This window comes from Sceloporus occidentalis, unplaced genomic scaffold (assembly GCF_023333645.1).
Source record: "Sceloporus occidentalis isolate IW3139 unplaced genomic scaffold, rSceOcc1.0.p SCAF_3, whole genome shotgun sequence".
Lineage (NCBI taxonomy): Eukaryota > Metazoa > Chordata > Lepidosauria > Squamata > Phrynosomatidae > Sceloporus > Sceloporus occidentalis.
Window position 1 is genome coordinate 114,296,919 of NW_028316983.1, and position 20,987 is coordinate 114,317,905.

At 40.9% G+C, this 20,987-nt stretch overlaps 1 protein-coding gene across 2 annotated transcripts in view; it reads right to left on the reverse strand.

Annotated features, from left to right (window-relative positions):
- RGL1 (ral guanine nucleotide dissociation stimulator like 1) overlaps positions 1-20,987 on the reverse strand; it is a 121,849-nt gene that overhangs the window by 98,696 nt on the left and 2,166 nt on the right. For both annotated transcript variants that reach the window (XM_089515865.1, XM_089515867.1), the window contains exon 2: positions 8,869-9,026. In XM_089515865.1, coding sequence (XP_089371991.1) covers positions 8,869-8,919 — 51 coding nt within the window. In that variant the 5' untranslated portion in view covers positions 8,920-9,026. The remainder of the gene's footprint in view (positions 1-8,868; positions 9,027-20,987) is intronic.

Genomic DNA, 20,987 nt, shown 5'->3' on the forward strand with positions numbered 1-20,987 from the left:
GTGCATTAAAGTGGTCTAATAGGCAAACAAGAAAAGGCACAGCTGGCACAACAGCCAAAGTTAAAAAAAGTGCTCCTGGGCATCACAGCAATCTGGCTTTCCAGGAACAGTACTATGTCCAAGGCACCCCAAGCTATGAACCTGGTCCTTCAGAGGGAGAGCAACCCATCTAGAACAATCTGTGATCCCCATCCCAGGTTGATTTTCCTACTGACCAGCAACACATCCATTTTGTCTGGATTAATCAGCATCCACAGATTAGAGACTAGCCGATAGTTACCTAGGAAGGTAGGGTCCAATGAAGTTTCTTTTCAACAAATGTCTTCCAATTGCTTCTTTTGGAAAAGTTGGAATACAGCCCTCTTTTAAATAAGCATTGACCTCACTGCTCCAAGCAACTGGCCCACATCATCATGTTGAACAACCTGAAACACATCCATCAAAACTGGACAAGTACATGCTTCAATTGCCTTCCCAGATTCTACCTTCCATGAGGAGTCCAACTCAAAATGAGCAAAGTATTTAGCAAAGTCATCCCAATGCTCTTCTGATGGTTCCTTCTCAGCAGTCTGAGGTCTAGGATGCAAAAAAACTAAAACCTCTGGAGAGACATAATAGCCTTCTCTTTTTTATTTACACTGAAACAGCTAAGTTATTTATGCATGCACACACAACGTAAGTTGTACCATTTAGAAGCTCTGTGAGTCAAATCTAGGTTGTATCCCCAGCAAATGATTTCCCAAGGCTTGTAACTTCTTTAAGTCAAAGCCAGAACTCTCAGGCCTTTCTCAGTAAGAGCATTTTAGGTGCCAATTTTTAGAATGCACTCACCACCAACAGTCTGGCAAGAGAAGTCAGCAAGAAATATGGTGCAATGTGAGGAAAGGAAGGATTTTTGGTTCCCTTCCCTTTACATATTGGCTTTCTTGCTCTGGTTTTCCAAAATTTTAATGACTGAATAATCGCTTAAAGGCATGCCTCTGCCACCAGAAAATCTTTCTCCTTTTTAAAATTCAGGTCACTGCTACAACCTCTGTAGCAAAGCTTGGGAAAACTTTCTTGTTTTGGACTACTGCTTATTACTCAGCATGGCCAATGGCTGTACTGGCTAGGATAATCCAGGATTTGTAGAATGAAAACATAACTTTCCCAAGTTCTGCTTGGGAGATCCAGCAAAACACAGGAGTCTGTCACACCGGAAGAATTTCTCTTAATTTCGAATGAAAAGAAAGTGGGGCCAGTTTAGCAAATTTGCGTGAATGCGAATTGCATTCGAACTGGCTTCTCATTGCCCGAAAATAGCATGCCATTGCCCGAATTTGCGTGTGGTACTCTATCACGCAATAACGTCAAACCCCATGATTGCGTTCGGACTGACTTCCCATTGCCCGAAATTGCAAGTGGTAGTCTATCACGCAATAACGTTATACCCCATGATTGCGTTCAGATTGCCATTGCATTATACTTCCAATTTCCCTTGTCTGATAAACTCCATAGTGAGACCAGAGCCATCCTGTTAATTGAACATCTTTCTCCCTCAAATAATGATATATCGGTAGTTTCTCAAACTAGTAACAGTGTCTATGCCCCGTTCCTACCTTATCACAGCAGCTGGCACAAGTCAGCTTCTTAATACACACAGACCAATAAATGCCTATGTGGCTTGGATCCAGATTATCTGAAAGACTGCTGTCTTCCAATATGATCCTGCCTGAGACTGAAGATTATCAAAGTAGGGCTTTCTCTTGGCCCCAACAACATTGCAGGCATGTTTGGTGAAGACACAGGAGACAGCCTTCTAGGTGGTTGCTTCTAGGCCTGTGGAATTCTCTCTCTCATGTGATTAAGCTGCCCCCCCATAACTCTCTTTTTTCCAAGACCTTTCAATTGGGATGTGCTGAAATTTTTTTTATCACTGTTATTGGTTTAATTGCCTTTTTAACTGCTTTAATACAGTGGTACCCCGGGATACGAATTGATCGCGTTACGAAATTTCCGGGGTACGAAAAAGTTAGATTGGAAAAAACTGTTCCGGGTAACGAAAGATTTTTTGGGTTACGAAATTCATTTCGGCGCGAAATTTAAATGCGAAGCGCGGCTAGCGGCTTTCCAGCGCTAACGGAAAGCCTTTTCGGGTTGCGAAATGTATCGGGTTACGAACGGCGCCGCGGAATGAATTAATTTCGTAACCCGAGGTAGCACTGTATTTTTAATTTCTTCTTATTGTTGTTGCGTGCCTTCAAGTCATTTCCTTTCACTGAGGATGAAAGCTTGTGACTTGCCCAAGATCACCCAGTGAGTTACATGGCTAAACAGAGAATCAAACTCTGGTCTCCAACCTAATAGGCCAACACTCAAGCCACTATGCATGATTGTGTAGTTAATTGATTTTAACTCCTGTATTAACCATTGCTTTAATTACATATTGTTTTAACTTCTGTTGTGAATTGCCTTGGGATTCATGCTTGGAGAAGGGGGAATATAAATAAAATAAATCAAAATAAACATAATTAAATCTAATTAAATCCAATTAAGCTGAATGGTAGGAAATCTGGAATAGATAAAATGGTGTACTTCTTCACAGAGCACTTAGTTAACCTGTGGTACTTCCTACACAAAATGTAGTAATGGCCATAAATTTGGATGGCTTTAAAAGGAGATTAGTCAACTTCAGGGAGAACAAAGCTATCAATCACTACTAATCATAATAGCTATATATTACTTCCAGTATCTGTATAGCTCTCAAGTAGGGATGGGAACATTTGAGTTTTGATACATTTTTAAAGCCTTCAGACCCTTTCTCCTCAAATATGAAGAAACTTGCAAATTTTGGTAAATTCTTTAAAAACAGAAGAAAAATCCCTTAATGATCTGTACTAAATCAGAATCAAGAGGGTTGAATACAAAAGGATTCAGAGGCAGGCTTCTAAGAAATAGGCATTGTGAGCCTCGATTCTGGATGGACAAGTCTTTCAATTTCTTCCCAGTAACGTCTTTTCCCCACTTCTCATGTTCTTTCAATCTTCAATACAAATAATCCAAATTTGTACGTGTTGATAGAAGCTGGCAGCTGGAGTTAAATATCAAAAGTCAAATTTCAAATATTTCAAGTGAAGTGAAAAGAATTTATCAGTAAAATTACATGTTACTTAGAGAATTGTGGAACTGACTGGGATGAATCGGTTGATAGAGGAGAAGGCATGAACAGAAGTGAAAACAGACCTGAAAGCGGTGGAGAAGGAACAGAGTATATAAACAGGAGCACCCAAGGGAACCTGAACTATCTGTGTTTATCTGTCTTTATTGTTATTGCCCTCCATAGGTTGTTTGTATAAGTATGGTTCTGTTCCTCTCCACTTCCAACATGCTTATCAAAAGCAAATTGGAAAAAAAATGTTCTCAACCATCCATACTCTTTATACCAGTTAAAGGGGAATATAGTGGGATGCTATGATTATGTTCATGTCCCACGCTTGGGCTTCCAATGGGAATCTTGCTAGTAAATGAATACTGAAGCAGACAGGATTTTGCTTTGATCCAGCATGGCACTTCTTTTGTTCTTGTGCCTTGCTGCCTTATTTTCCTGATAGCCCCTCTGTACTTTTAACAATAAGGCTAGAGAACGACAGTGCTTTTTCAGAAAAGTGAAGGTTGGATGATGAGTTGCCTGTGGGTCATGTGTAAAAGCCTGTAAAACCTGTTTGACAAGAGATGATAGTAGGACAGAAAAAATGACTGAACGCCATGAGCTACAGTGGATCCATCCACCACCTTATCCTTTTAAAACAACTATTCTCTGTATCTGGCCTTGAAAATTCCTCAAGTGCACCTTCCACCATTTGTCTTCTGCCCCACAACCAAAATAAGCCAAACTCTTTAAATTTCTGCACTAACATGCCAAGGGAGCCAGACATGGTGTGTTGGTTTGAGCATTGGACTACGACTGAAATTCAGGGTTTGATTCCCTGCTCAGCCATGAAACCCACTAGGGCAAATCACACTCTCTCAGTGGAAGGAAATGGCAAACCCACTGAACAAATCTTATCAAGAAAGCCCCATCATAGGGTTGCCATAAGTCAGAAATGACTTGAAAGCATGCAACAGCAACAGCAACTAACATGCCAGACCATGAAAGTTAAGAAGCAGCACTTTGGAACATTACATTTTGGGACTGCAACCTACAGAATCCTCCAACCCGCATGAGTTTTTTTTAATCCAAAAAGGAATGTACACAACTCTGTTAGAAAGTTACACTTCTATAATGTCTCACAGAATGCACCTTCTTGGCTGCTCTGAAAAAGCACTGTATGTTAATTTTTAGCAGCTCTTCTCATGTTGCCCCTGCCTTTGCCCTCTCTGCTCAAGAATAGATTTCCCCTGCTATGGCTCTCTGCCTTGCTGATACTTGACTTGCTGAAAGCACAAGGACTTTGTCCCTCCCATCCCTACAGGTGCAATCGCTTGGCTTAGGTTTCTCAATCAGTTCCAGTAATAGCTGCTTTCAAAGGAGCTAACCTATCCATGTAGTTTTATTACTTCCAAAAAGGTCAGTCCATTCAAAAGATTAGTTTTACACATTCTATGGAGTATGCAAAGCTTGAAGGGGTTTAATTGAAATGCCTATGTCAGATTTCATGGCTTAAATTCTAAAATTAACTTCTGGGTCTCTCAGCAGGAAGCCCAGATTAAAACACACAATGACACCGAGTGTTGGGTAGATAAAATGAAACCCACCAAGATTTGTTCAAAAAATATACCCAGCATTCCTCTTGGTAGCTTTACGTCCACACCTGCCTTTATGTTTCAAGAAGACATATTTTAACATATCTCAGTCTGCTTTCTTCCCTTCCAAGATGCTATAGCACCAGTAATTTGAAAGTAATTTGAAAACACTTTAATATGGTTTTGTGTTGAGCCCTTTCCAAAGATTCAGGACAGAGGTCCTGTATGTTAGAACATGTCTTTGAACAAGGGATTGGAAAATCCCATCATTTTGCTTATTCCTGCATTTGAATTTTTGAAATTTCCAAAAGCCTTTATACCCTGAATATGGAAATTTTTTTTTGCAGATTTTGAAATATTTTACAAAAAAGAACTTTAATGAAGTTACCTTCCACCAGTGATGGAACAAAAGAGGAATGGGGTGCACTCTGCCCTGCATGCAAAACATGGGGGAAGGTGCATTAGCAGCTCTCCCCTCTGTCAATGAGGCACCAGGAAACGAAAATAGGACTCACTTGTGCAAATTGAGCAGCAAAGCTGCTCTCCCTCCCCTCCTCCTTGCAATGGTAGGTGCTATATCACATAAACTGTATTTTATTATGTACTCAACCATATTTTTCTGTTGAAGTTATCTTTCTTAAAATACCTTGTTGGCTTGCAATAAATTTCTAGAATTGTGAGCAAGACAACAGACTCTTGATTGAATCTACAGGGTTGTTCCCACTATGGTTTAAACTGGATCGTGATTTGAAATGATCTGGTTTAAACCACCATGGTTAATTCAAATCATTGAAGCAATTTGAAAGGGGAGGGGCATGGTTTTTACCCATTTAACCCACGTCAAAAAAGACACTGGTAAAATGGGGTTTTTCTTTTGGGATGCGAAGATAACCATACTACAGACAGGTTGATTCATCCCAGTGGGAACCACAGGCGGATTTGAATCTGCCCTGGCCCAAGTGGGAACTAGGCGGGGCAGATTCAATTCCACCACCAGTGACAGCGGGCGGCTGCAATGGCCCCGGCCATCTCCCCATCACCGGCCTCCCTGCCGCTCTGTACCTGGACCACCGGCTTATCTTCTGCTTTCCTGCGACCTCCTTCCCGCCTTCCTCGGGCACAGAGAATGGAAAAAGGTTGGGAGGAGCTGGGAAGGAGGTCGCAGAAAAGTCGGGGAGGCTTCTCTGCAAGCTTCCCCGGCCACGGGGAACAGAAGGAGGCCACAGGGAAGATGAGGAAGCTGGTTAGAGGCTGAAGGAGGCCAGAAGAAGCCGGTAAGGAGGCTGGACCATGACAGTTGGGGCTAGGAGAGGCCAAGGTGCCTGATCTGAATTGGTAGAACTGGCATAAACATAGTGGGAACCAGTAACTATTTTTGTACCAATTAATCAATTCAAATCAGGCACTGAATTTTCCGTAAGTGGGAACAGGGCCCACATTTAAATTATTCCTTTCATTTGAGCCCTCCCTCCATGCCATCTGTCATCTTCCAGCCTGGGAGGGAGTGAAAAGGCAGGCCCAACTCCATCAGGGATAGGCAGAGCAAGAAGAAGGGCCCTCCCTTCAGTCCATCTGCCATGGTCCAGGCCTCAGAGGGAAAGAAGAACCACTGGACCTGATCCCCTTCCCCACCACCATTCCCTTCTTCTTTTGTGTCATGTCTTTTTAGATTGTGAGCCTGAGGGCAAGGAACCATCTGAATAACATCTGTAAGCTGCTCTGAGAGCCTTTAGGGCTGAAGAGTGGTGCATAAATACTGTAAATAAATAAAATAAATAATAAATTTGTACATAGTGTTGAAATTAAGGGAAAACCTCTTTCACCATTTGCATTGTGTCCTCAAGCAGCCCATTGCCTAACACGTTGGCTGTCTTTTTCTCCTCCAAGAAACAAAACGCTCCCAGGGCTCTGGATACAAGTCTTGTCTGCTGCTACTCCTAGAAGAAAGGAACTTTAGAAAGATCCATCTTATCCCTTTATTTGCAGCGAGGACAGGCTGCCAGGTAGATGCATTTCTCGAAGGAGAACAGCAAGCATGGTGTTGCTAAATAGGCTTCTAGTTCTCACTCATGCTCAAAGTGGAGGACATTTTGAAATTTGAAGGTTCAAATGTAGGACATGTCCTAGAAAAGGAGGCTATCTGGTCCCTGTCCATCATGATCTTATATCTACACGCCTGCTAGTAAATATTGACAAAGTACTTGGCCCTTCCTTCCTTCCTTCCTTCCTTCCTTCCTTCCTTCCTTCCTTTCCTCCCTCCCCCCCCCCAGGACCTGTCTGTAGTATGCTTGTCTTCTCATCCCTTTTGTGTACAAATCCATATGTTCATCCACTCAAGAAAAGGTTCTGGCCCCAAGCCACTTTTCCCTGCTCAATGCCCTCCCTGCCCCACAGCCTGGCATGAAGGAACATGCTACAGAGACTAGCTACATACATCCTGAGCCTTCCACTCCCTTGTAGTTTAATGATAATATACTCAAGCATGCAGTCAGCCTGCCTCAGTATAAAACCACGAATGTCAAATGAGTTCATCTTATTACAGGAAAAGAGAGTTTAGAGTTCAACCCAACATTAGTTGAAGTCAGCACAAAACTGCTTGCTTTCCACCACACTGAAAACTGGCAAACTGACATCCCCAGCTCTTTCCATTCCAAAGTATTCAGCTGAACTGAAGGCCTGTTGTGAGGCCACTGTGCCTCCTCCCTGGCATGGCCAAATCCCTCTTCTCCTCCTGCCCTCACATTAGGATCTTTCTGATCCTGTACTAATAATGGCGTAATAGCACCAAAACATATAGAGAGTGCTATGGGAAAGAGAAGGCCTCACCTTCCCCCAAACCATTCTGCAGCAGTCACTGCCCTACCTTGAGCCTAAAGCAACACAGGTCTGATCTAATCTACATAACTTTATTTTATTCATTTCAAGGATTTATATCCCACTTTTCTCCCACAATGGGATTCAAGGCAGGATGCACTAATTTAAAAATACAGAATAATTTTAAAAGACAGACATAAAAACATTAATTACAAATTATTATTACAAAGACATTATTATTATTACAAGTATTACAAAGAAATAATTCAGTGTGACACTGCTTTAACTGCCATGGCTCAATGCTGGGATTTATAGTTTGTGATGGCACCAGCCCTTTCTTAAAGAGAAGGCTAAATAGCTCACAAAACTACAGATCCCGGGATTCTATCACATTGAGCCATGGCAATTAAATCTGTGTCAAACTGAATTATTTCTGTAGTGCAGATTAGACCACAAATTCTGGGATGGGATGCAGTTAAGGTCAGATAGCAAGCCTCCTCCACTATGTATGTACAGCATGTATGCATACACCCATGTGTGCTAATTTCATTCTTTTTTTTTTTTTTTGATAATTTTTATTGGTTTACAGATATGATATAGAGTACAAATTCATCTGTTATATACAATATAAACATCTGTTATATATAGTCAGCTCAATATAAAACAAAACAATTAAGTCTACCGATTATTTAAATGAAGATGATTCTTGAAGGATGCAATGAGTAATTTTAGTAGTTCCTGATGTGAGACAATCTTCAAAACTGTCATTTTTGAAGATTAATGACAATTTGAGACTTATTTTTATGTAAAATTCATAAATCATAGACTCTTAGTATGGGCATGAACCACAACACTCATCTAGTCCAACCCCCTGCTATGCAGGAATACAAATTAAAGCACTTTTGAAAGATGTCTATTCAACCTCTGTGTAAAGACTTCCAAAGCTGGAGAGTCCACCATCCTCTGATGATATTTTTGTGTGTGCAGGAAACAGTATTTTCTGCACATAAATAATAATTTCTGTTCAAAAATATATTTTTCTGTGCAAAGAATGCTATTTCCTGTACAAAAATGTGTATGGTTGAATTTTGCACAGAATAAATCCTGAAATGCAAAGACCCTCATCCTCTAGGATTCTCCTGACACTTCAGCATGTTTTTCAACCATTTTTTTCCTCCATCATTAGTCTACACTGACAATTGAGAATTATACTTGTATATAAATCCTGCATATGTGTTGCTTGTTTCCCAATAACCAACCCTATTAGGTGTTAGATGGCAGTTTCCAAAAAAAAATTTCATGTGAAGAACCAATCATTGTCAGTTAGCTTACCTCCTGCATTAGCAATATGTGCCATACTGAGATATGATCTTCCATATACATCAGGCCTTTACACTTTTCTTTGATTTCAGATGCTTCATGAACAAGGTGCCAGAAAAACTTCCAGGTGAGCCTTGGAGAACTAGTTAGTTGCAGTCATGATACACCTCCTGTATTAAATGAAAGGTCATAACATCAGTAGCAGCAAATCTATTTTACATTCCCTTTTATTTATTTAGAAGGATGTACAAGCCTTGCTAATCACCCCCCAAATGTGTTACAAGTCTACAGTGTTTGTACTAGTTTGCTTGTTCACACAGTACCTTGACATGTACTAAATGATTACAAAGCGTTTTCTTTCAGGCAATGCAGAAATGGAATTATTTACATCTCTGTACTTTCTCTCAATCTAAATTATGTAGAAATCCCAGATATGAGTACACCAAGAGTGGGCAACTGTTAGGGCTCTGGAGCTGTACTGCTCCCCCAGGAACCATGGAGCATTACACACCTGAAATTCTCAACAACAACAACAACAACATGAGATATCAAAATATAAGGTTTCCAAAACACAGCTCGGCATATGCAGCGGTGCATAACAGCCTATGGCCAAAAACTACAACAAATACCAAAGATGTTGTGCCTGACAACTCTGTTGTAGTTTTTGGCCAGAGGAGTCCTTATATTTTGATATCTCATATTTGTTTTCCAGGAACATTAAAAAGGTCAAGTTCTCAGGAAAAAAGGAATCGCTTTCCCCAAGCAGGTGTATATCAAAGTAAACAAAACCATCATATCTAAAGTGCTTCATACCCCCCCCCCTTGAAACATGAGACCAAGAGTCTCTTCGCACCTAAAGAAGTAAGCCAATCTCTCTCTATTCCTACCCCTTGTTGTGATTCCAGCCAAACTTCTCCATCCGCCCATCTCAGGGCTATTCTGATCCAGTCTGCTTTTTGAAGAATCATCAATCAGTCCGGAATCCCACTGTCGAATCTTGGGACAAGCCATTCATTCTTTGTTACCTGGCTAGATAGCCCATCTCCTAGGGCTAATTTTAAAGTACAAATATGGCTTCAAAACTTAATTACTGGGTCCATAGCCCAGCCCAAACTGTGTGTATGTTCTATGTTGCCATCAGACTTCCCAGTGTGAGTCACTCCAGCCTTCGATGGTCTTTTCTCCTGACAGGTAAATATAAACCCTTTACAATCTCTAAAACTTTGCTATCCCCTTTCCAAATTTCAGTAACGGTTAGCTCTATGTGTGTTTGAATTGCTATCTTGCATGTGTGGTTACACTCTGAATATTTTCTAAATAACATCTTATTAATTCGCCAAGAACCTGGAGTCCTCCCAGCCAGTATTGGTGTTTCCCAATCCAAAGGTTACCCAAGCCTCTTGCAAAGCTAATTTCCCCAACATTTGAAGTGTTATGGACAGTCAGCAAGGACCCTTAGTCCCCCACAAATTCTTTTGGTAACAAGGTACAATTTTGGGTAACAACACTTTCAGAAATCTTGATACAGCTTTGATTATCTGCATACCAGTGCTATATAACAAAACCATGGTTAAACACTGAGAAGGAAAGGCAAGAAGTAGTGACTATGGAGAGAAAGCCACATTTATTACCCAAGGCTTTATTTACTTATTAAGAAGCCAATTTTAATGTATACAAAATGCCAGTGGGGAAAATCTCTTATGGGTAACTTTTTCATAATTACATGTAGCCAATTATTTCCAGGTAGATTTTTTATATATAGACAAGTATTACGCATATGGATTTACATAAGGCAACTCGACTGTTCACATATCATGAAATTTCTGTGAAGAAGAGACTTCGCTATATGTATCAATGGACAATTTATTTGCAGACAGTTGCATGTGAGAATCATATCAATGGGTTTTTGTAGTTGCTCTGCACATAAATCTCCACATATGCATTCAAGAAGGAAATATGGGGTGCTCAACAATGGCTCCTTTTTATCCTGGAGAGAAGTGACCAGTGGGGTCCCACAGAGGTCTGTCCTGGGTCCAGTGCTATTCAACATCTTTATCAATGACTTGGATGACAGAATTAGGGACATACTTATCAAATTTGTAGATGACACCAAATTAGGAGGAATAGCTAATACCCCAGAGGACAGGATCAAGATTCAAAATGACCTGAATAGACTAGAAAGCTGGGCCAAAGCTAACAAAATGAAATTCAACACAGAGAAATGTAAGGTATTGCACTTAGGGCGGAAAAATAAAATGCACAGATATAGGATGGGTGACACCTGGCTCAATGAAACTACGTGTGAAAGGGATCTAGGAGTCCAAGTAGACCACAAGTTGAACATGAGTCAACAGTGCGATGCAGTAGCTAACAAGGCCAATGCAATCTTAGGCTGCATCAATAGAAGTAAAGTGTCTAGATCAAGTGAAGTAATAGTGCCACTCTATTCTGCTTTGGTGAGGCCCCACCTGGAATACTGTGTTCAGTTCTGGGCACCACAATTCAAAAAGGACATTGAGAAACTGGAGCGTGTGCAAAGGAGGGCGACTAAAATGGTGAAGGGTCTGGAAACTATGTCCTATGAGGAATGACTTAGGGAGCTGGGGATGTTTAGCCTGGAGAAGAGAAGATTAAGAGGTGATATGATAGCTCTGTTTAAATATTTGAAAGGATATCAAATTGAGGAGGGAGCAAGCTTGTTTTTTGCTGCTCCAGAGACTAGGATCTAGAACAATGGATGCAAGTTACAGGAAAAGAGATTCCACCTCAATATTAAGAGGAACTTCCTGACAGTAAGGGCTGTTCGACAGTGAAACAAACTCGCTCGGAGAGTGGTGGAGTCTCCTTTTTTGGAGGTCTTTAAGCAGAGGCTGGATGGCCATTTGTCAGGGATGCTTTGATTTGGATTTCCTGCATGGCAGAATGGGGTTGGACTGGATGACCCTTGTGGTCTCTTCCAACTCTATGGTTCTATGATTCTATGAGGATCACCTTCAAAATATGCATTCAGATATGAAGTCGTTCCTCATCTAATTTTCAGGGCCGCCACTTTTGGATATAATCCCATAATGATTCCTGGATATCTGATTCCAGTGCAAATAAGAGTACAAGTATGCAAATTAAAATCAGATTATATGGAATTGGCAATAAGGCATAATTCATTTCACACTTGCAATATAATAGTTAGTACTATGTGAGTTATAGGTCTGTTCTAGATTAAGAACAAATTAATATGTTTCTTTTTCCAGCTGCAAAGTTAACTGTAATGTTGGTAAAGGAATTTCCAGCTTTTCACATTTGAATGACATTCTGTTTTTGGAACAAGATGCCGACTGGAAAAGTGATACACATATTTCCTAGTAAAAAGGCACAAACTGCCACCCCACTATGGCACAGCATTGGGTAGAGAGCCACTGCAATAGGCTTCCTGAAACCGGTGCCTTTCAAATGAGATTGATGCTGGATGGGGATGATTGCAGTTGTAGTACAAGATACTGTATGTGCATGATTATATCTATCTACCCACACAATTATTATTTGGGAAAGGGAGCTCGTATCCCCACACTACCCATTACAGTCGGCCCTCGCCTTACGCGGGGGATCCGTTCCGGACCCCCCTGCATAAGGCGAATTCCGCCTGTGCTCAAGCCCCATTGGAAACAATGGGACTCGTGCATGGTGGTGCAGCGGTGCAGCAGCGCACAGGGCGCCACAGGTGCACATGCCCATTCAATTGAATGGGATGTGCTGCCCTGCGATCCCCGCGCGCTCCCCGCAGCTTGAGTGCATACGCTCAAGACCGTGTAAAGCACGCCCGCGTATAACATGGGTGCACTGTAAATAATAATGTTTGTGACTGGGATTTAATTTTTTTTAAACTAGCGGAATACTTGAGAGGAAAAATTAATTAGTTACTATTTTTTTAAAACTTCCTCAGTTCAATTTGTCAGAGTGATGCCATGGGAAGAAAGAATTCCACACAAACTAGCTCTATATGAGGATGTTTGGAGAGCCCAGTTCCCATGAGAACAGATCTTCATTATCTGTTATAGGGGCAGATACCAGATTCCTCTTGGACTATACAGGTATGGTATCAGTCTTGACCATCCTATGTGCTGAACAGGGACTTCAGACAGCAGACTAGAATAAAGCATAGCTTGGCTTGATATCTAAATGTGACAGTTTGGCAACTGCTTTAAAGCAGGAATTCCACTTATTGCTTTATTCCACTAGCTGCTCCAAAACCATTTGCAAAGCTGCGTGCTCTTTCTCCAACCAAATTTCCACTGCGGAGTAAAAGCCAGACCAAAATCTATTTTGCACACAAACATCCATGTGTTCATGTGCACATACATACACATATGCCTTTTCTGTTTTTATATTTAAATGTTGAAAAGGGAAGAGAGAATACTATACTTCACTCCCCTGCTTTCTAAGATTCTTCTCTTCCATGGGGACCTCAAGGTTCATGTATTTCATCACCCAAACTATTAAGTATTAGTGTTTGTGACTGAGATTTACTTTTTTTAGAAAGAAAGAAAGAAAGAGACAACTTTTGCATTACTCTAGTCAAAAATCTCTTTGGGGAAATTGTGTTGATTGCAGAGACATTCCTATTCTGCACTGAGGTCCAATGGAAAGAAAACAGCTGTGCTGACTTCCCACTCAGTTTTCAGACTCATGGTTTTCTCCACAGACAACAGCTTTGGCTTCATATGTTCCAAGACAATGTCGACAAAGAGCAAATATTGGCTGCACAGGGGAGAGACTGGTGAGAGAATAGATTGTAAAAAAACAAGCTGACCTTCAGCAGCCATGCAGCTCCAAAGAAAGTGGTGGGAGCCTACTTCCTCAGATACATTCATCTGAATGACTTTAGGTGTTATTGTGGGCATGAGGGGACTGATTCAGAATGGGAACACGGAGAAATGTATTGTTTTGAAAATTATCCTTTGCAGAAATTCATGTATATATTTTAAATTTGAAAACATTATTTTGGAAGAAGACATTTCTTTGAAATCCATGTTTTTCTGTAAAAAAATAGGTGGGGTTTTTGTTGTTGCACAAAACACTTTTCCCAGACAGCGCGTGCTTTTATGGAAAACTGCTGGGTTTTATAAGGAAAAACATTATTTTTGCACCAAAATGGGGATATCTATGAACATTGTTTGTGTGAAAAAAACACATTTTGCACCCAAAAAAACCCTGGTTTCCACTGGTTTTTGTGTATAAAATGATTTTTTGTGCAAATTTGCTGTTTTTGTGCAAACCCAGCAATTTTGCGTTTTAAAAACAAAAGGGTATCTGGTCTTTTTTTGCATCGAAAACATGTTTTGTAACCTCCTCCCTGTCCTATTTCACGCAGATAATCCCATATATACTTCTGTGAAACACCATGGGATGTGTGAATACCTGTTCAAACCTCGTGTTTATGTTCTCCCAGAGCAGGGAAAAACCTTCAGATCTTATTAATTCACATGTGCAAGGAAAAATAGCCAAATATTTACATCAGTGGCTTGAATGTCCATGGTTTGCAAGCTCTGCTGAGAACAACCAGGACTGATGATCTGTTAATAGAAATTCGATAGGAAACATATAGCATAATAACTTATTCAATTTAATTATTATAATTGAGTAAACAATTACCTTAACAAAAAATGCATTGACAATGACTACATTGAGAAACTGACCATCCCTGAGACAGCCAGCAAATATTTTGGGGCAACCAACCCATCCCCCCAGCAAACCCATAAAAAGACAAATGAATGTAGACAAGTCACCATTTACCATGGCAAAACCATAGTTTCAAAAAATCATCATGTGATATTGACAGAATTTTCTCATTATGTGGACAGCCTCTGCTTTTTTATATTGATTGGAATATTACGCAGGATACTTAAATTTTCATGTACTTGTATGGAATCAGTCAACTAAGAACAACAATCAATTGACTACAGCATCATAAGCAGAAGTTATTTTTCTTCTATTATTTTTCTAGGTCCAAACTCTAGTCTATTTGTACATCACACTATTGTTGAATCAGATAGTCAAAGCTCACTTTTGTTGATGAAATCAATGACATGCAAACCAATGGGTCCAATTATTAATTGTTAGCTATGTCCTGTTGACCTGATGACATTTGACATTAGATACGTTGTTTAGCATTTAACCTAATCAATCCACAGTACCATCCTGAATGGTCCCCTCTTTGTTGTCCTTCCTTCCGCCTGCCCAGCAGGCTAAGACCTTTTTGTTTAGACAGACATTTAAAACAGAAAGATTTTAAAAAAAACATCCATGGAGAAGTGTATTGTTTTCAAATGTATGGTTTTAAATGCTTTTTATCTTTATAATTGTATTCTATTTTAAATAAATGATCTATTCTAATATTGCAACAGTTGAATTCCATTTTACTTGTCACTTTTGTAAGTTTTTAGTTGTACTATGATTTTAGACTGTAAGCCGCTTTGGGTCCCAATTCTGGGAGGAAGCGGGATACAAATTAATAATAATAATAATAATAATAATAATAAATTCCATGGTGATTAATTAATTCCATGTCAGTTACTCACAGTTAGCAAATCCATACTTCAGAAACTTTTGGTTTTGGTTTTGCAACCCCTGTTAGTGCAAAATCAAACAGCTCCCCCCAGAGCTCCTCATAATCAGCAACAACCTCCCCCTACAAGACTACATGGAGGACTGTTGTGTGAACCATTAATGTGCCTTGCATAATTTCCATGATTACAGCAGTACTTTCTAGAGCCACTCCAATCAAAAGAATCATTGCAGAGTCAAAATATGTGCTGCCATGCACACAAATCATACATTTGTTCCTAGGATTCTGTACAGAGCTAGGTTTTTTGGAAAGCAGCCAGCATTACATACTTTCATATCATACTGTCAGTTCCATTAAGACAGCGGCAAAAGTTCCAGATGATCACAATGCCTGTGATGCAGCCCCTAACATGACCTCAAAGTCTCTAAGCATCCAGTCTTACAATGAGATACTGCTAGGACCCTTATCAAGGGCAGAGGGTTACTGTGTAATTGCTATGGAATTTCCTCATGTGACTTTATCAGTTCAGTGCAGCACTTCAGTTTGACTTCGCTTCCCAGCCAGTTCCTGCACACCACCAACAAGATGGTTCTCCTCGTCATTCTCCCAGCCCTCTGTGCTATTCAGAACCTCTTGTTCTGAAGGATTTGCCGACAGGTACTTCTATTGATCTCCTTCCCCAAAAGGTATTTTTAATTCATATTAGTTAAGCAACATGCATAAGGCAGCAGGAAAGATCAACATTTAAGCATGATTGTACTGCAGCGATTTTTGCTACAGTATAAAGAAAGATTAAATCTGAAAGCATTGATGAAATTTTAGCAATCTTAATAAAGATACTATAGAACCTTCAACTTTGATTCTGTTCATGGATCACTCAGCTACTTTTGGTTTTTCAAATCTGAAGTCTCAGTTGAGGCTGCTTGTTTGGTCACATTTTGGAAAATATGTGTTTTTGTTGTTGTTTCTCCTTTCTTTTCAACTGTGATATATGAATTATCTAAGATACACAGAAGATCTGACGGAGGCCCAACAATTATCTAAGATACACAGAAGAACTGAAGGACACCCATTTTCTTGGGGAAATCTGGCATAGCTAGTACTAACAGTAGTCACAGTCAAGTAAAGGAATTTTTATTATACTCACTATGTTCTCACCAGCAGTATTTGCATGTCACAAAAAACTATGGTTTAAGACAGTCATTCTCAACCTTTGGTCCTCTAGATGCTTTGGACTCTAATGCCCAGAGGTCCCTGCCAGCATGTCCAACCATCTTGGATTCTGGATAGTCCAAAGGTTGAGAACCATTGGTTTAGGGAGCTGTGAATAAACTTGAATGTGCCCAAACCTGGCTAACCCTCCTCTCTCCACCTCCTCCCCTGGCAGGAAGGGATTTCAGCCAAATTTACTTCTAGTTAGTTTCAACAAGTTGGCTTCATAACCCACGGTTTGTATTTGGCTTGTTTTGAAACTGACCAGAGTTCATGATTAACCATGATTCCCAGTCAGTTCACCATGGCAAGCAATTTTTATGGGGAAATTAAAGTAAATTCTAGTAAAGAAAGTATTGCTTTCAGCTGAAGGACTGGGAGTGAGCAGGACACATATCTCAGGTTTGGTTAAGTTTGTTCCACTTCATGCAAGTTGTCTTCAGCCGTGGTTTAACATAATGTGAAAAACAGGCAGTGTCCAAATGTCTAAGTTCTATGTTTGTCGCTAATTTTAAGTTAATTCTTCTCGTCATAGGAGTATTTGGTTAGATTTACGAAAATACAGTGACCACTCTGTTAATGACATGTTTCTCCCTCTGCTCTAAAAAGTCAGACACTACAGAAATGGCTTTTCATATTCAGCAGATTATACTAAATGGCATGCCACACAGAGCATGGTAGAATGCAGAATCTGCTACCTGGCACAGATTTAGTTTCCTTTTTAAAAAGTTTAAGAGTTTTGTCTTAGTTCTTCTGACTGCGAATATTGAACAGGCCATTTTATGTAGAAACAGAAAATACCCATGGCTCACAAGCACCCCAGATCAAAGCATCTGTGTTCTGCATAGCTCCATCCATGACTTCTTCTTTTCTCCTATCTATGTGTACACTTACTGCTACTCTTCTCTCATGCAAGATAACCTCCCGCTTGGCAGCATTCTAGAGAAAGTCAGAAAAAGCCTAAAGCTGCAATAGCTTTGATGCTAACTTCTGAGAGTTATCCCTAAAAAATGATTGGCTAAATGCAGAGAAAAGAATTATCACTGTTAAAGAGATGTAACACTGAGAAGGAGAGTGGTATGTTTCATAAAGGAAACAGGAAATTGCTGTATGTAAGACACATTCATTCAATCAATCAATCAATGGTGTATAGTATAGTAAATAATAGAACAATGACTGTGCACGATTCAAAGTAAACTACAGTCATATAAATGGAAGATTCCCGCTGCCCTCCAATAAAGTGACCGTACTTGGTGGAAGCAAGCTCTGCTCAAGGCGAGGGTTTCCTACTCCCATCGCAGCTCCTGTGTTGCACCACTGCACCCAGTGTTCAGAACAAATGTTACAACTCCGAGAATCCACTAGTTGGCAGAGGACCTCTGGGAGTTGTAATCCTCCAAAAGAGAGGAGGAGAGACCAAGAAGGTCTCCCCATCTTCCAGAGAGAATTTTCAGCAGGCAAAAGGGCTGCTGTGGGTGTGAGGAATGGGATGGCCATAGACACAACCCTCTCCTTGCACAACTTGAGTCCAGTCTTCCTTTTTAAAGGTTAGTATGTGACAGCAATCAAAACACTTACATGGTCTCTATAATCCTTACAACAGATCTGTAACAATGGCCCGGTACATACCTGATTTAAGGTCCGGAACGGCAACGGCCTTTTTTCCTGTGGAGGGAAGCCGGAGCCGCCAAACCGCATGGCTTCCCTCTGCAGGAAAAAGAACCCGCAAAACGCGGGTTCTTTTAAAGCCATGCCATGACGCAACAAGTGTGCCACTGGTGCACTCATTACATAAGTGCTGTAGGGCAACGTGTGGATGCCATGTGGCGCTTATGTAACAATGGTGGTGCCCATGTATACAGGGCACCACCATTATTACACCCTCGTCATGTGCTAGGGTTGTGGGGCGTGTGGGCGCTCCGCCTCCAGGCAACCCTAGCACATGACGAGGGCATCACAAAGGGCCCGTATCTAGCGGTCCCTAGGTCAGTATTATCCCCTGGGGCCCGGACTGGAGGACTAAGGAAGAATCACATGTCAATTCATGATGGAAGTATAACCAACCAGAGGCTTCTTGGCCATTACTTTACAGTTGTTGTTGTTGCTGCTGCTGTGTCCCTTCAAGTCATTTCTGATTTATGATGACCTTAAAATGAGTCCATCATGGGGTTTTTTGAGACTGAGAGAGTATCATTTGCCCATGGTCACCTAGTGAGTTTCCAGGCCGAGCAGGTATTTGAACCTTGGTCTCCAGTGTCATAGTCCAACACTCAAACCACTACACTGGCTCCTTTATAGTAACTCTTAATAAATCTCACACAGCACTAGTTCTAAATACTGGTACAGCATAAGCTCCAAGGAACAAAACTGAACCGAAACGTGGCAGTGCAAAGCAACCCATTAACTTCTGCATGCAATTTAACATAGTGTTTTAATACTGGAAGTCAGAGGAATATTCCATCTGTTGCATTCCTCAGAGATACAGACATTGCAGACACTCTTGCCAGTTCTCCTATCAAGTGTTTTCGTGCATCTGTACCTATATAGGGTCCAGTTAGACAGTGGCAACATCTGCCAAAGCCCTAATGTGGGATCAAAGACAGACAAACACCAGATGTGCACAAGACATTCTCCTAATGCCTTTGAAAATGCCTCTGAAAATCATACCAGGTACTCTTAATAGCTAATGAGAAACCCAGGGCCAGTCTGGCTAAAGGTATTTCATGAAGCGTAATTGGACTCATCTGGGAAAAAATAAAACAGACATGTTCTTGCACAACCCAAGCTACAGCATTTCAATTTTATGTATTTTTAAGCTGATTTTTAAAAACATGGTGCTTTTCATAGCCTTTGCCTCCAAATACACAACATCCACACACTCACCAAGAACACACCCAAGACTGGAAGTAACTAAGAAAAAAGATCACCTGCATGACAAAACCACATCAGAAAATGGTCATGCAACACAGACACAAACACCCTCAAAACCCATCACCAAGTTTTAAACTTTTTAATTGCTTTAAATTAATGTTTTAATATGGTTGCTTATTTAATTGTTGTTGTATTTTAAAAAAAAACTTTTGTGTTACCCATTGTTTTAACTGTATTTTGTTTTAACGTACATTGTGAGCCAGCTTGGATCCCATACTGGGAGAAAGAAAGAAAGAAAGAAAGAAAGAAAGAAAGAAAGAGTGTTGTGTTTACACCATCAGTTTGTCTTTGCTACAGCACAACTATCTTTCCCCATTTCATGCAACAATTGTCAAACTGTGCCAAAATAAATAAATGAGACACGGAAAGGCTTTGTTGAGCTAAGTCACACCAATCTATAGAGGAGGCTGGCCATATATCATAGTAGGCCTTTCCCTCATTTGCCTTTCCGTCCTTGCAGTCAGCCTTCACTGCATGGATGGGAATCATGTAGCACTCCAAATGTCATTAGGCTGCAAGTCCCAGCAGCCCTAAGTAAGGAATGCTAGGAACAACAGTTTCCACAACATCTGGAAGGCCACAACATTCCGACCCCTGCTTTATTCATGGCTGTGTATGAAGCTTTCAGTCATTCCTCAGGCAGAGATAGAGTAGAACCGTCAGACGCAACAGGGAACTGCCTGTTGTATCTCTGCATGAGCAACTATTCTAGATTTTCCACCTTCCATGAAGAGATACGGGCAACAGAACCTTGAATTTCAGGACACAAGTTCTTCACATGCTAAAACACTTCAGGTGTAAGCAGTGGCATCAATAGGGGGTGCAGGAGTGTGCGGACCACACTGGATGACACCCCAGAAGGAGGGTGACACCTGGTTGGGCCCTCCAAGGGGTGAACGCAATAACAACAGCAATAGTAAGTATATTTCTATACCACTTATCAGTGCACTTAAGCACTCCCTTAGCGGTTTACAATGTGTAATAAGCTAATTGCCTCCATCAAACTGAGTACTCATTTTAGCCACCTTGGAAGGATGTCAGTCTGAGTCGGCCCTGAGCCCCTGGCTGGGATTGAACTCACAACCTTGCAACTGTGGGTGAGTGGCTTCAGTACAGGCATTGAAGCCCAGTGATGGAGCAGCAGGAGGGGAAAATACACACCCTTTCCAGGTGGCACCGTTTGCACAAGGTAACCCCCTAGCTCAGTGATGGCGAACCTATGGCATGCGTGCCAGAGGTGGCACTCAGAGCCCTCTCTGTGGGCACATATGCTGTCGCCCTAGCACAGAGTTTGCCAGAGTTTCTTACTAGAAAGCCAGAGGGACATGGCACTTTACAATAAATAAGTGGGCTCTGGGTTGCAGTTTGGGCACTCGGTCTGTAAAAGGTTCACCATCACTGCCCTAGCTACTGACTAGCTAGCTAGGTG